This window comes from Lemur catta, chromosome 9, assembly GCF_020740605.2.
Source record: "Lemur catta isolate mLemCat1 chromosome 9, mLemCat1.pri, whole genome shotgun sequence".
NCBI classification, from domain to species: domain Eukaryota; kingdom Metazoa; phylum Chordata; class Mammalia; order Primates; family Lemuridae; genus Lemur; species Lemur catta.
In genome coordinates this window covers 31814504-31829975 of record NC_059136.1, presented here as the reverse complement: position 1 = coordinate 31829975, position 15472 = coordinate 31814504, and the positions used below count along the sequence as shown (strand labels likewise).

Here is a 15472-nt window from a genome sequence, read left to right as displayed (position 1 = left end):
GCCCCTCTCCCAGACACCTTTCTTGAGTAATAGGAGAGATTTTGGAGAATGGTTCTCCAGGGTCAAGGTTGGAGTCCTGCTAAGGGTCTGTTTATATCTAGGAAACTTATTCATGACTCATTAACTACATTGTTCTACCTGTTGAATTATCTGGTCTGTGTTCTTAGGTGGAATCGTATTGAAGGGAAGCACAGGGCAGGAGAATCTGCCAAGTTTTAAATGACACCAAGAGATTACAATATTCCCTTGGTTTCCTTTTGTTGTTAGGACAGCTTTTAGAATCCCAGTTTCTCTACATAGTTAGTTGAGGCCTATATTATAGTTCTGACTTATACTCTTCTATATTTCCTAACTTAGCTGGTCCACTGGGCCATGTTTGAAGTTCTGTTGATAACTGAGTAGCTCTTCTGAGTATTTAGTTGTTTGTTTATTGATGTATTAATTCATGTATAACATGTATGGCATGCAAAGTATTCTATTTAAAAAGTTGCTTTTATAACCTCCCCATAAAAGTTGTTATTAATCAGTGGTCAATCATATAACCAATAGTCTTGAAATATAAAACCCCAGGTGTTATCAAGTCTTTGGACTGCTATAAAATACCATTCACCTACTTCCCAGTCCCAGAAAACAAGATTGAGGAATTCCCCTTTGATATCATTCATCAAAAACTTATTGAGCACCTGCTTTGTGCCAAGTTTTACTGGGTATATTAAACAAGTAATGACAAAATCCCTGTCCTCAAGGAGTTCAGAGTCTTCTAGGAAAAGGAAGTGAGGGAGGATTAGCTAGAGGGCAGGTGGAGAGAGAACTTCCGGGAAGAAGAAACAGCTTGAACACAGGGACAGAGGCATTCATCCATAGGGTTGACTAATATTTCTTGATTTTGGAGAGGAAGCTTATTGTATGTGTCAGACACTGAGCAAGGCACTGGCATAAATGGTGAGCAAAACCAGCCCTAGCCCTGCCTTCCCAGAGCCTCTGCTGAGCAGGAGGCAGGAGTCATCAGCCGTCCATCCACGCAGATAAATGGAAATAATACCTGTGCTCCTGGCTGTGAAGGAGAGGCCTGGGTCTCAAGGAGAGGGTGTGACACTTGGGCCTGACCTAGGCAGGAGGTCTGGAAGTGTCTTAGTTCATTTGGGCTGCTACAACCAAATGTCATAAACTGGGTGTCTTATAAACAACAGAAATTTATTTCTTACGGTTTTGGGAGGGTGGGAAGTCCAAGATCAAGGTGCAAACATATTTGGTGTCTGATGAAGTTGTCATAGACTCTTTCTTCCTGTGTCCCCACAGGGTGGAAGGGGCAAACAAGCTCCCTTGGGCCTCTTTTATAAGGACACTAATCCCATTAATAAGGCCTCCTACCCTCATGGCCTAATCACCTCCCAAAGGTCCCACCTTCTAATACTATCTGGGGATTAGGTTTCAACATGTGGGTTTTGGGGGGGATACAAGCATTCAGGTCATAACAGGAGGGCTTCCCTGAGGAAATGTGGGTCGAGGTGAGAGCAGGTGAGCAGTGAAGAGTTCGTGTAGTGCAGATGGGCCAGCTGTGCACCAGGAGAGGGGCCAGATGAGCAAAGCCTGGGTTGAAGGAAATGGTGTCAAAGAGGGCGGTGTATTCAGGGCATGGAACGTAGCGGGTGGTGTGTGGAGCAGAGTGTGTGTATGTGTGTGTGTGTGTGTGTGTGTGTGTGTGTGTGTGTGTGTGTATGTGTGTGCAGGCACTAGGATGGGTGGGAGCCAGATCACAGGGGACTTATTGATCCAAACAAGGAGCCGAGTGTGGTCCTTTAGTCAGGGTGGGGACACTGAAGAGTTTTATGCTAGAATGTCTGGTTCAGACGTGTCGCTTAGACATCTGGTCAATGACCCAGAGCCTGGGAGTAGGAAGGGGAGGGGATCCTGGAGGCCCATGGTTGACCTTTGTGTCCATCTCTTGGTTCCAGGTGTCACTGACTGTCAGAGGAATGAAGCGGGCCTGCAATGTCACCAGGACGGCCAGTACCGAGCCAGCCAGAGGGACAGGGGCACTGGAAAGGCCTTCTGCGTGGACAGCGAGGGGCAGAGACTGCCGTGGTCAGAAACAGAGGCCCCACTTGAGGACTCCCAGTGTCTGAGTATGTTCTGGAGGTTAAATCGGTGGCAGTTACTGGGGAGGGGTTAGTGGTCTTGGGCTTTATGGAAACGGAGAGACGCATGAGATGAATTTGCCTCCAACTTTTTATTTAAAAAAATTTTAATCTATGTAAAGAATAGTAGGATGGATAAATATCCATCACCTAGATCCAATAATTGTTAATATTTTATTCTCTCTCTTTTTAAAATAATTTGGAAATGTAAGTTTCAGACATCATGAAGCCTCACCCCTAAATACTTTAGGATGCACAGAGGTTAATTTTTATAAATAAGAAATCTGCTGAGGCTTTCATTCTTGCAGGCAGCTTGTCTTGGTAAGTCTGGTCAGGACTTCCCCTCCATAGGATGCTACAGAAAGACTGTGCGCCAGTCCTTCTTCTGTAACTTATGCACTGGGTGACCCAGAGCAAGTTGCTCAACCTGTCTGATCCTCAAACCCTCAGTGGCTTCCTGTCTGTCTCCTGAGACATTGTGAGGGTCAACATCAACATATAATGTCAAAAATATTCATTGAGCACTATCCTGTGCACAGTTCCTCAGTGACATACTGGATGGAAAAGTCCCACATGAGCTATCAAATGTCCTACATGCAAGGTATGACAGGTACCTGCAGAGAGGAAGGCAAGAGCATGATTTGTGGAATGAGAAATAGTTAAATCCCAGTGGTGCCCTTTACTGGATGTATATTCTTGGATAATTCCCTCACCCTCAGTGGTTTCCTCACCTGTGAAATGGGGACATTAGTGCCTACCCTGCAGGAGGGCTGAGTGCATCAGCAGTGTCATGCCTGCCAGGGGTAATAAATATTTCAGAATAAGAAGTCTTGGTAACAGTAGTTGCCCTATTCCCTTATCTGTTAAACAAGGAGGGAGGCTGAAGCAATCTGCAAGGTCCCTTAATCCTAACATCCTCGCAGTTTTCAGAACTCCACTTCACCTTTCCACAGAGTCACCATCCTCTGCCTGAGGTCCGGGTCTTACCTTCATATACTCAGCAAGCCAGAGCCACCCCGCCCAGCAGAGTCTCTTAGTATCTCAGTGCAAGGAGAAGGCCTGACATGTGTGGGTTCACTACGTGCCTGGCATTTATATGTTTATCACATTTAAACTCCATGGTAGCCAAAAAAGGTAGATATTATTATTGCCAACAATTTACTGAGGAAACTGAGGCAAAGAATGTGTAAGTTCTTATCTTCATTCCATAGTTAGGATATAATATACCTAGGTTTTGAACTGGTGTGTGTCTGACTCCTAAATCCTTGTTTTTCTGTCATACCAATCTGTAATTCTACCTAGATTTATCTGTTTCCTCAACAAGCACACCCGTGAGCGCACACACGCACACACACACATACACAGCGTGCCTGTTCTCTAGGGAGGTTGGTACAGCAAATGGCAAAATATCAGAGAAAATCCAAGTGAGAAGTTTTCATTTTCTAATGCTCAGAGCAGTCATTTCTCTTCTCTAGTGAAGAGCTAACAAACTGCAAGGACTTTGTGTGCATGTGCACATGTTTGTGTTCTCATGGATAAACTGCAAATTCAATGAAGTCTTATTTTTTTCCAATATCCCTCCTCTTGGGAAAGAATGACAATCAGGGGAGTTAGAGCTGGAAGGTGCTTTAAGAGATCAGTTATGAATTTACCGGTTTCTTCCTCCTCCTCTCAACCTGCTTGGTTTCCATTGAGTTTTACTACTATGTGCACATGGGTGTTGATTGATCAGTTCCAATTTAATAGTGAGTACATGTGGTATTTGTTTTCCATTCTTGCAATGCTTCGCTTAGAAGAATAGTCTCCAGTTCCATCGGGGTTGTTACCAAAGGTATAAATTCACCATTTTTTTTAAATGTCTGAGTAGTACATGTAACCAAAACGTTTGTACCCCTATAATATTCTGAATTTAAGAAAAGAGGCATCAATGAGGTAGATCTTTCACAAATGAGAGAGAGGGTGTCCAAAGAAGGGAAGCAACTTGCCCAATGGCCCTGGTGATTACTGGCCATTCTGGGATTACTGCCCAAGTGCTGCTAGTCTTCTTTGTGTCCCTGTCAATGGATTAACCCTGAGGATTGTCACGTGCAGTTTGTAGGGCATTTCATATCTTGTTCCCTCCAGTGTTCAGAGCAGAAAGGACGGTTCAATCAGTGGCACCAGAAGCGTTCACGAGCCTCAGCTCAGCTTTGACACCTTTGATGCTGCCTCCCCGAGGTGCTGGCTTATGAACAGCCTCCAGATACATCCTCAGCATCTTTGGCTTCTTATTTAAAGCTCTGAGCTTAAGTTTCCCTTTCTGCATCTGCATGGGGATATCTATGTTAATAAGCCAGGCCCTCACTGGGCTATTAGCATGTCTCTTTGCAGAATTGCCTTTGAGAGGAACTTTCTCTTTGGAAGTGGCATTGCGGTTTCAGTTTTGAGGCTTTTGTCCTTCAGAAAAAGCAAAGTACTTAGCGGTTAGCTGTATACCTCCCCGTTGCCACCTCCTTTGTCCAAGCCACGTTGTTACCCACATGGTACTGCCATGCCCTCCTGACTCATCTTCCTGCTCCAGTCCAACAATTTTTCCATGATGCTTCTAATGCAATTATTTAAAAAGGCAATTGTGTTTATTCAATGCCCCTTAAAATTCTTCAGTGGTTTCGCACTGCTCTTGGGATAAGGTAATATTACAATATCTCATCCTCCTCTCTGGACTCTAGCCTCATTAGACCATATGTTCCTCTGGGGCTGGAACTGCCTCTTATTTCTTGTTCTATTCCAGGGCAGTAGGTACTTATTGACAGAATGAGTGAATTGCTCCAGTAATATGGGCTTCTCTGAAGCTATTTCCTAAAGGTCTTCAGGGAAGGAGATTCTCCCACCACCTGAATTCCTGTGGCCAATTTTACAAGCCCTGACACTTAGGCAAGATGTTCTGCAGAGAGAAAGGGGACTTGGCATTTACTGAGTTGTTACCACATACCAGGTATTCCATGCTATAGACTCTCAGAGGTTGAGATGTGCCAAAGGACACAGAGCTGGGGAGGTGTGGCAGCATCAGGACTTGAGCTGGGAGCTGACTCCAAAGTTAGTGCCCTTCCCTGACTGCCTGCTTCCTCCCTGTCCGAAATCCCTCCTGCCAAAGCTCCACGGTGCTCCCTGTGATCTTCTCTAAATTGCCTTAGTTTACTCACAGAGTTACTCTGACCTCGACCACTGGAAATATTTCAAGTTTATCTTCCCTTTAACTTTGGATCCAGTTTTCTTATTCTGTTCTTTGTTGACCCATGCTGAAAATTTCACATACCACATCAAGTGTCTAAACAGTTACACGACTACCATTGGCATTACACCATCGTAATGTTCTCTCCTGGTTGCCAGGTGTTATAACAATGTTGTTAGTCATCCATTAGACCATCCATCCATTCAATATACAGGAAACTAGCATCTCTGTCACTATCCTAGCTAGTGAGCGTTCAAATATAATCAGGACATTGTCTTCGCCCTGGAAGGAGACAGACACATAAATAGCCATGATATACTATGCAAGGATCATTATCAAATATATACTGTGCTCTAATGTTTACCTTTTTTTTTTTTTTTTTGCTTATTCAATAAGTTTATTGTATTTGGAAGATTCTCGTAAAAAATTGCTGTTTGGTTTAGCTTTCAGCAGCCCATTCCTGAGCTCTGAGGAAGCTTGTCTTTTATGCTTTCCCCAAGACATTTTTAAATATCTGCTAAGTAGAAATTTGATACATGGGAAATTGTGTCAACAGAATGTATAATTCTACAAATGGACTCAGTCTTTCATTGGCAGATCGGTTCATGGATTGTTTCTGTTTTGTTCCGCCACGAGCTTCTTCATAGAATACTGTAGTGTGAAGATCTCCATCACCAAGATGTCCCTTTCCTGAAAACCAGCAGATTCTCTAACTGAAGTGCTAAATTTACTGCATTTTTGGGTAGAATTTAATTAGAAGCTGAAAGACCTTTCAAATTTTATTTAGTCTCATAGAGTGTTTCGAGCATCTGGTCTATACCAACCAAGACTTAGGGATGCTATGATGAGTATAGCATGGTGTTTGGTATAAACAAGAGACTAAGGAATATAAAAATTAAAAAAAAGAGAAGAAGATGAAAGAAGGTGGGCTGAGCACATGAACTTGGCAACTTCAATGGTCAATATGGAAGGATTACTTTGTGAAATTAGAATTCTTTACTATTAAATATGTCAAACATTCTGAAGGCTTAAAGCATGTCATTTTTATTACATCAATGTTCCATTCTCCCAACCCCATCATTTTTTTCTGTGCTTGTTATAAAAGCTGAGGAAAGATTGCTTTGAATGACCTTGAATTTATTGACTTGATGAAAACCAATCTAGACAAAAGTTTGTTTTATAAAGTAATGGATGTGTATAATAACGAGTGCTTATGTGTGGTTATAATTATGTTAGCAAAGAATTGATACTCTTGTGCTTTTGGACTTGTAAATAAGTCTTGCTTTTTGATAGTTACCTACAAAATATTGACACTCTTGGGCATTTGTGGCTTGGAAGATAAATTTTATTCCTTGGGAGTTACCCTCCTTGCTTGTGTTTTTGCTTGGTGAATAGTGAGTTCCAAGTCTCATAGCCTTGAGAAATTATATTTCTTCCTCCTCACTTGTCTAATTCCATGAGCATGTGGCTATGTTTTTCCTATCAAATGGAGCTCAAATATGTTGATTGTAGGTGGAAAAACAGATGCTAGTGTACCACTTAAACAAATACTACCTTAAAAATGCCTGAGCCACATGACACATTTTTAAATTTACATGAATCCATATGGATATGTCTTATTTGCATTTTAAAAAAGCTTACCCCATTTCTGAAAGATTTCAAGTTGTTTTATGGAAAGAAAATTTTCAATAAAATAATTAGGTAATTAGCATGAAAAGATAAGGACAGGAAAATATAAGTTTAGATAGAAAATCGATACCAATGAGAAGAGGTGAATTGTAAGGATGAACATAATATTAAATTTTCCCCTTACTTCCTGACAGTGAGGTAGAGGAAGGAGACCTAGTAAGTTACAGCTCTCGAGATTAGACGTGAGGCTGGACCTACCTTCCAAAGGAATTATCTCCCTGGGACGTTTGTGCGACTGAGGGCTGCAAATGGGAAGAGACTTCTTGACCCAACACTCTTTTTGGCTTCTCTGCAGGTGCCCTATACCCTTCACAGTCAGATTTCAATAATATGATTTATTTTCAGTGATGCAAAAATTTGAGAAGGCTCCAGAATCAAAGGTGATCTTCGACGCCAACGTTCCCATGGCGATCAGGTCCAAAGTTCCTGGCTCTGAATTCCCACTGATGCAGTGCTTGGCAGGTAAGGGGTAGTGGGGAGAGGGGCACATGGAGAATGGTGGAGAAATAAGCTCTGCTGACTTTGTTAATACAAACCAAATCAAACCATTAAAACAATAATGAGAAAACATATTTTGTCAAAAACACTGTAAGTCAACTGATTTCCAAAATGTATATTCAATTTATAAGTTCATTGCAGAGTTTATAGTGTGTCTACTATATTCCACAAACTATGCCGAACTATGTTATGGACAGAAATGAACAAAATTAGTTTGGCATAGAGCTATTTGTCTAGGTTAGGATATATATCTTCTTATTTCAACAGTGAGGCCAGAGAGATGGTAATAAGTTACTGTTTACTGAGTATGTATTTTTACCAGGATTATTTCATAATCCCACAACCACCCAGAGAGTAGGCATTGTTATCCTAAGTTACAGATGAGAAAAATAAGGCTTTAAGAATTTAAGTGACTTGCTCAGTGCCACAGAGCTAGTAAGCATCAGAACTTAAATTCAAACCCAGACTACTGATGGCAAAGCCTACAGTCGTATCCATTGGTTTATGCCTCATGTGGTTTAGTTATTAAGTGGTTAACAGTGGGACTATGAATCTGTTTTGGATATCTGCTCTGGTTATGATAAATTTATACTATTGTTTGCATCACAAACACAGTTCAAGGCATGAAGTAGGAGCTGGAAAAAAAAAATGTTTGCAGAATGAAAGACATTTGCTGGAACTGGAGGGACAGAGCAAGGGGTCAAAAGAGTAGATGTCAGGAACCAGCACCAAGGCAGCACACTTGGGGTATAGTGATCGCAGGTGTTTGTCTTGACAAGGAATGCCATACACATACCCATGTGTGCACACGTACACTATGACACAGCTGAAGTTAGAAGGGCAAACTGATGGGATGGAAAGAAAAAGAGGATGCAGTATCCTAGGGGCTGAGGCAAGCAGGGAAGATAGGTCCATCTGTTAGTGTCAGGAGATGGTTTAACCCTGCAGTCCCCAAGCCCCAGGCCACAGACCAGTACCAGTCCATGTACTATTAGGGACTGGGCAGCACAGCAGGAGGTGAGCGGCAGGTGAGCAAGCAAGCTTCATCTGTATTTACAGCTGCTCCTCATGGCTCACCCCCCTATCTGAGTCCATGGAAAAATTGTCTTCCGTGAAACCAGTCCCTGGTACCACAAAGGTCGAGGGCCGCTGGTTTAACCAACTAGGCCAAACTCAGTATCAAAAATATGTTTTTGATACTTGATGTTTGAGAAAGACAGCCATGTCAGGAAGGTCTAGCAAGATGGTGTCCTATCAGACAATTGAGAGGAGGGCACTCCACGGCAGACTGTATTTGCAACTTTGAGTAAGTGAATGAACTGAGCTGTGCTTCAGTTTCCTCATCTATAAGATGGGGATCAATGATCCAATAACACAGAAAGCACTTAACACAACATGTGGCACATGGTTTGTGCTCAGTCAATGTCTCTTGTATGTATATTTGTGTGTATATGCTTATGTATGTGTGCATGTGCATTGTGTGTGTACTTATGTGTGTGTATTTGGGTATGTTCATGGGTGTGCATATTTGTGTGTGTGTTTGGGGGTGTGTCTATTTGGGTGTATATCTGTGTGTGTATCTGTGTGTTTACACTGCATGTGTATTTGGGTGTGTGGGGCAGGGGTAGGGGCATGTGTCTGTTCTGTCCCCAGCATTACCTGAGAGTCAGGTGGATGACTGTCCCATGGTGCTTGCAGAATGTGCAGAGGACGAGGCCTGCAGCTTCCTCATCGTGTCCACAATAGGCTCAGAGGTCTCGTGTGATTTCCACGCTTTGACAAATGACAATGTTGCCTGCATGACTTCTGGTCAGGTGAGGTGTAAGAGCCACCTGGCAGTTCTGCCTCTTGTCCATTCTGTGTCAGATATACATTCTGTGTCTGATGGCATTGACACCGGGGTAACCAGGTGATGTAATGAGATTGCTGATAGCTGATGCCCTATTGCTTCCATTTCTTCAAAGCGATGAGACTTTGGGAAATTGAAGTTGCAACAGGCAGAGACAGACCCAGGATGCAGCTGACGTAGCATCACCTGAGCAGTATCGTTTCCTGGTGGACCAGCCAGGAGAGACCCTTGACGTTGAACACCCCTTCCTATGCCCCAGCATTTACCTCATCCAGCAGCCCAGGCCCCAGATGCAAGGGGGACATTGTTCAGAGCCCTAAATACCATCCGCCCCTCAGTGTCCCATACCCCAGCTCCACTTTCCATTATAGAAATAAAATATGATTATGGTATAAAAAGATATGTTAAATATTTATAGAATTACATGAAATCGCTGTTTCTATAAGTCAGAGCTGGTAGAATATTGGCAATTTTATGTGGTACCATCAAATTAGGATAAAAAGGTATCCAGTGAAAAGCAGAAGTCTTCTGTCTCCTAATTTCTAACCTGTAAGCATATTCAAATTTCTAACCTGTAAGTATACTCAAATCTCCATTTTACTCTCTGGTTTCTTATGGATCCGTTCAGAAAATTTCCACATACTTATAAGTATGTTTTTTGTTTGTTTACATGCTACAATTTTATAATATGTATTCTTGTCTACCTTGATTTTTCATATTTATTTTTCTGTATATGTATTTTAAAAATTAACCTTATTCTTTTCACTGGAGCATACTGATCCATTCCATGGATGTACATAATTTATTTCACATTCTCTTGGTTAAGGGTATGTAGATTTGTAGCAGTTTTGCAATATCATCAACACCAACACTGGTGCATTGCACACCGCTTTGCCCACGTACTTGCATGTGAAAGAGTGTTTGTAAGTGACATTCCAGAAAGGGTGTGGAGGATGGACCCTAAATTTTACGACTCTTGAGCTGGGTTCTGCAGTGACAAGATGTAGAGAAGAGGTAGGGAGAGGTCTTGGGTTCAAGCCCCTGCTTCACCACCTGCTTATTGCTATTTAGCCCCTTGGTTCCTCAGATTCCCCATGTAATATGGGGATAATAATCATTCCCACATCACAGGATTGTTGTAAGGATTAAGAGCTCACAGGAGAGATTCTGCTGCAGAGTAAATGCTCAGTGACTGTTATTATAACCGTTACTGTTGCTGTTAATATTGTCATCATCCTCCTGTGAGGTCAGCAGGAAATTCCATCTCACTCATTATCCACTCCAGGGCCCTGGGTTCTTGGTCCTAAGGCATGGGGGTGAGATGGGGGTGGAGGGCCTTGATCACTGTTCATCAGTGGTTGGTCACACAGCCCAGTGCTGAGCCCCACAGTCCCAGGAGCTGCCTTTAGCCTCTCCAGCTGCTCTTCTTGGGGTACGGAGAAGACTTTGCCAAGGCAGGAGCTCCACTGCATTGGGTTTAGCCTCCCCAGGTGCAGCCATCCATTTGACGTCTTGCTGCCCTCTGCCCCACCAGGGCACAGCCACAGAAGGGGTGAGGGCTCCTGCCACTCTGGATCCCACCTGAGTCCTTTTCAGGTCTTTGGGAATCTCTCCACTCTCTGTGCTCTCCATGTGTCTTCCTTCCCTCCCCAGGCTACCGTCTCTCCCGTGAGTTCCAGCTTTCTGCAAAGCAAGAAGAGCTGTTGCCATCAAACAGCCTTTGCTTTAGCCCCTGCCCTCCAAAATCCCCACAGGAAACTCAAAGTCTGGCAGCCTTGAGGAGGAGGGCAAAATACTGGGGACAAAACACAGATTGAAACAGGCAAATTTATCCTACCCCACCCACATGGCGCGATTGCTGAGAGTAAGTCAGAAAGAGAGGTCAGAGGTGGCTGGGAATGGCCAGATCTCTGACCTCACCATTTCCAAGCTTGAGATCTTTTCTCTAGACACTCTCTAGGTAGAAGCTACAAGTTCTTCCATGAGCTGGCTCCTGCCTCTCTGGTCACTCCCCTCTTATAACTGACAGTCCCCAAACCGTGGGACCTAGTTCTGAAAACACCCATGAAATTCTGTGTCTGTTTCCTACTGCTTACATGTCTGCCTGCTCCAATGGACCGGGAGAAACTATAGAGCAAGAACCTTTTCTTTCTTACCTTTGCTGCCCTAGTGCCTAGCCGTGGTTAGAGTTGGGTAATGTTTGTTGAATTGAATTATTAAACATCACAGGACGATAACACAGCATCTTTCCATCTCCAGGAACAAGACGCACTGGGGAACTCAAAGGCCATCAGCTTTGAAAGTCTTAGGTGCCAGGTGAAAGTAAGGAACCGCCCTCAAGCTTCTCTGGCTGTGTATTTGAAAAAGGGTAGGTTGGTGGGGCTGGTTGGCTGGGGGCTTCTGTGGCTTCACGTGGTCATGTTTGGAGCAAGGTGCACTTGGGGAGGGGCCAAACTTTCCCACATCGCCACCCCATGCCCTGAGCCCAGCTTCCGTCTCCGATATCCTCCGGTAGGCCTGGCACAGCGCCCTCCGCAGACAGGCAATCATCTCCCCATCAGCTGCAAGGGACTTTACACATCATTTTCACTTGTGTCATCAGGTTCGATCCTCATGGCAATCTGGCAGGGATTGGGAGCCTCATTCTGCAGGCCAGAAACTAAGTGGTAGAGCAGACACGACGCTAATAGGTGGAGAGAGTCCGGGCAGAACACAGCTGCATCCGCCTGTGCCCCCAGGCAAGCCCAGGCAGCCCGTGATGTGGGGCACGTCCCTCCTGGGCCTTCTGACTCATGGAGACTCTCCTCCTCCCCTCTGTGGTCTCCACCCTCTCTGGAAGTTGTCAGATCTTTTCCTCACCCACGATCTGGACTTTGTAAAATGCAGATCCTCGCGGTGGGCCGAGATTCTGCATTTCTAATAATCTCCCAGAGGGGGGCCGTGCTGTGGTGGTCCAGGCACCACACTTTGAGTAGCAAGAATATAGTATTTTATAGTTTACAGCTCACTTTCCCGTTCCTCCTTCCCCCGCACCCTCACAGAAACTCTTGGAGGAGGGCAAAAAGGGGGTCGCCAGCCCCATGTCACACAGGAGAAAGCATCCTGGGCCACTGGTAGCACATGGGAGAAGCAGGGGCCTTTCCCCAGAATCCGAGGCCTGCGCTCATCAGTCCTGCCCTGCTCGCCTCTTGCCTTTCCAACACCGCCGAGAGGTGCAGCACTGCAGCGCCATGAGCCCTGGGCCGCAGCTAGGCCTGCCCCGGTGACTGCAGCTCCTCTAACTGCCACTGCTCTCTGGTCCCGGTTTCACAGCGGTTAAGGGCTTTAAGAGCAAGGACCCAGAGCCCGCTTGCCCGGGTTGAACCCCAGCTCTGCCATGCACTAGCTGTGTGGTCTTGGGCACATTCCTTGACATTCTAGGCTTCTGTTTCCTCATTAGGAAAACAGGACTCATAAGTGGACCAAGGTTATTGGCAGCTTGGAATGAGGAGACGCAGGTGAAGCTCTTCGAGCAGTGCTCAGCACTCGCTGGGAGCTCAGCAGATGTACAACATTTCCGTACTTGTTTGCATGCTTGCTAAAAAGTTTCCTGATGGCCTGAGGCTATGGCTGTGGCCCAGAAGACAGCCCAAGGAGCCTGAACTGGGACTTGGATGTTGGAAGGAAGGGGAGTGCGGGAGTCACTCTGAGGTCCATGATTCAGGGCAGGTGCCCGGGCTCCCAGCAGCTTCAGACTGGTGCCAGAGACAGCTGGTAGCAAGTGGAGACTGTGCCATGGCCCAGGCCCAAAGCTGCGTCTGACCTCGGTAGCAGTTTTCATCCTACGGCAGGGAGAAGTGTTTGTGTTTTCTTTCTTTTTTCTCTAGTCCTTTTTTTGCCTAACGCCTCCATCCTGACTTAGCTGAGCGTTTGCTTGGGAGATCGGCGTCTGGCAGAGCTTGGATCTCTCTGATCTGTTGCCAGGGTCACTGGGATTTCTGCCCCAGTGTTTATCCCAATTATCTTTACTATCCATTTTTAAAAAGAACAAAACATAAGGTTTATTTTCTAAAAACAAATACCAAAATAGAACAATAACTCCTACTCAAAATGTTCTTTAAAACCATAACTTGGCCTTTTATGACATTTTGTAAAATGCAATTGTATTTCTTTTTAAGTGTTTGTTATTTTTATTTTTCTTCCTTGTCTCCTGAAAGTTTGTTTTTTGGGGAAGATTGCAAAGGAAATTGGGAAACTTCCTTGTTGCCAAACTAAATCAAAGGCAGAGCTATGTCTTGCTGTTTTTGCTTAAGGCGGGAGATGCACAAACAGCCATTCGGCTCCAGGTGGAGGAGAAGGAGGCTGGAGTAGCCTGGATCTGGCTTCAGGGCCCGCCTCCCTCTTCCCTGCTCTGTCTCTGAACCATTTCTTCATTTCACTTGAAGCTCAGTCTCTCTTCTGTAAAACGGGAAAACATGTCACAGCTGAGGAAAGGACTCAGTTTCTGAAAGCCTCCCACATAGTCCTTGGCTCCTGGTAGGTAGTTAACCGTGTCCATTCACATCCCTGGCCGTTAGTGACCTGGAAGGTGGGACTTGAAAAAGGGCCAGAGACTCAGAGCTTGATCTGTCATCAGTGAAATCTGCTACCCATGCCCACTTAATGCCTGTGGGCCTTGAACGTGGAGGAGGAGCCGTGTGGTCTTTCAGAATCAAAGGGCATCAGTGCCTGGAGCTTCCTTTGAGATTGTCTAGCACAACCCCTCATCTCACAGATGAGGTCTAGGAAGATGAACCATCCTGCTACCTGTGACTTCCAGGTGGGGCCACCCCTGACTCTGTAAGATCTCCCTGACCTGCTGAATAGTCTAGGCCTCGACCGCGGTGTGGGGCAGCTCAGTGCCAGCACAGCCCTCAGCAGTTACTGAGCATCCCTGCTACGATAAACACCTTTGTGCACTCCGTGGATGCGGCTGTGGCAAGACAGACAGAATAACTGAGTGGTAGAGGGATTGAGCCAGCAATAAAATCGTTTCAGAGGGTGGTGAGTGCTCAGGTGAAAATGAACAGGACAGTGGGATAACGGGGGATGTGAGCTGCCCAGAGTGGTCAGGGGTGGAACCCCAGGGGTGGGGGCGGTGGAGCTGAGACCTGAAGGATGGGAAGGAGACCACCACGCAAAGGTCTCAGGGGAGGTGGCATTCTGTGCATCTTCCCTACGTGAAGGAGACCGAGGGGAGCTGGACTGGGGCCCTAGACCCCAGGGCAGCACGGCCCAGTAGGACTTCCTGCAGTGATGGAAATGGTCTATAAATCCGTCCACAATGGTAGTCTTAGTCACTCCTGATGACTGAACACTTGGAATGTGGCTATTGCAACATTAACTTTGATGAACTGAAATGGATATTTAAGTAGTCACGTACAGCTAGTGACCGCTGCGTCAGATATCAGGGAAGAGCTCCAGGGAGTCTCATCCCAGTAGGCGTGGCAGACAGTATCTCAAGTATCTTAAATACAGGGTGAGGGATGGCAGAGCCTTTAGTGGAGGCACAAACAGAACATGAGAGAGATCAAGAGAGAGAGAGATTAATTCTGGCTGTAAAAATCCAGGGATGGACCTTTCAAGTTAAGCTGGGCTTTGGTGAAGGCTGGGCGGGGGCTTTGCCTGGCAGAGCTGAGGGCGTTCCCGGCAGAAGGGGCTGAGTGAGCCAATGCTTGCAGGGAGAAGAGGCGGCTTTTTGGAGACATGTAGAACATCTGCTGAGCATAAACTAAGTGCCAGGCTTGTTGCTCAGCCTTTTAACATATATGACTATTTTTTTTATGTGTTCAATGTTTACAAGGATTACTTGTCATCATCCTCACTGTACAGATGGGCAAACTGAGGCTCTGAGGAATTAGGGACTTGCTTGGCAGGGGTGCTGCAGGGTCTGCACTCAGGGTTGTCTGATTCCGAAGCCTGTGCTCTTGGGCCCCACACTGTAAGCCCCTCCCTGACCTCCAGGCGCGTGAGTCAGTTAAGACCTGGTGAACTGCCAGGCAGATGGGAGGTCAGAGTGGCGAAGGGCACAGGTTCTGGTGTCCCCTCCGCCACTCACCAAACCATGTA

General features: G+C 45.4%; 1 protein-coding gene across 1 annotated transcript in view; it reads left to right on the top strand.

The window, feature by feature from the left end:
* TG (thyroglobulin) overlaps window positions 1-15472 on the top strand; it is a 244685-nt gene that overhangs the window by 48851 nt on the left and 180362 nt on the right. Inside the window, exons 22-25 of the mRNA XM_045561428.1 lie at window positions 1956-2126; window positions 7384-7500; window positions 9235-9350; window positions 11645-11753. Coding sequence (XP_045417384.1) covers window positions 1956-2126; window positions 7384-7500; window positions 9235-9350; window positions 11645-11753 — 513 coding nt within the window. The remainder of the gene's footprint in view (window positions 1-1955; window positions 2127-7383; window positions 7501-9234; window positions 9351-11644; window positions 11754-15472) is intronic.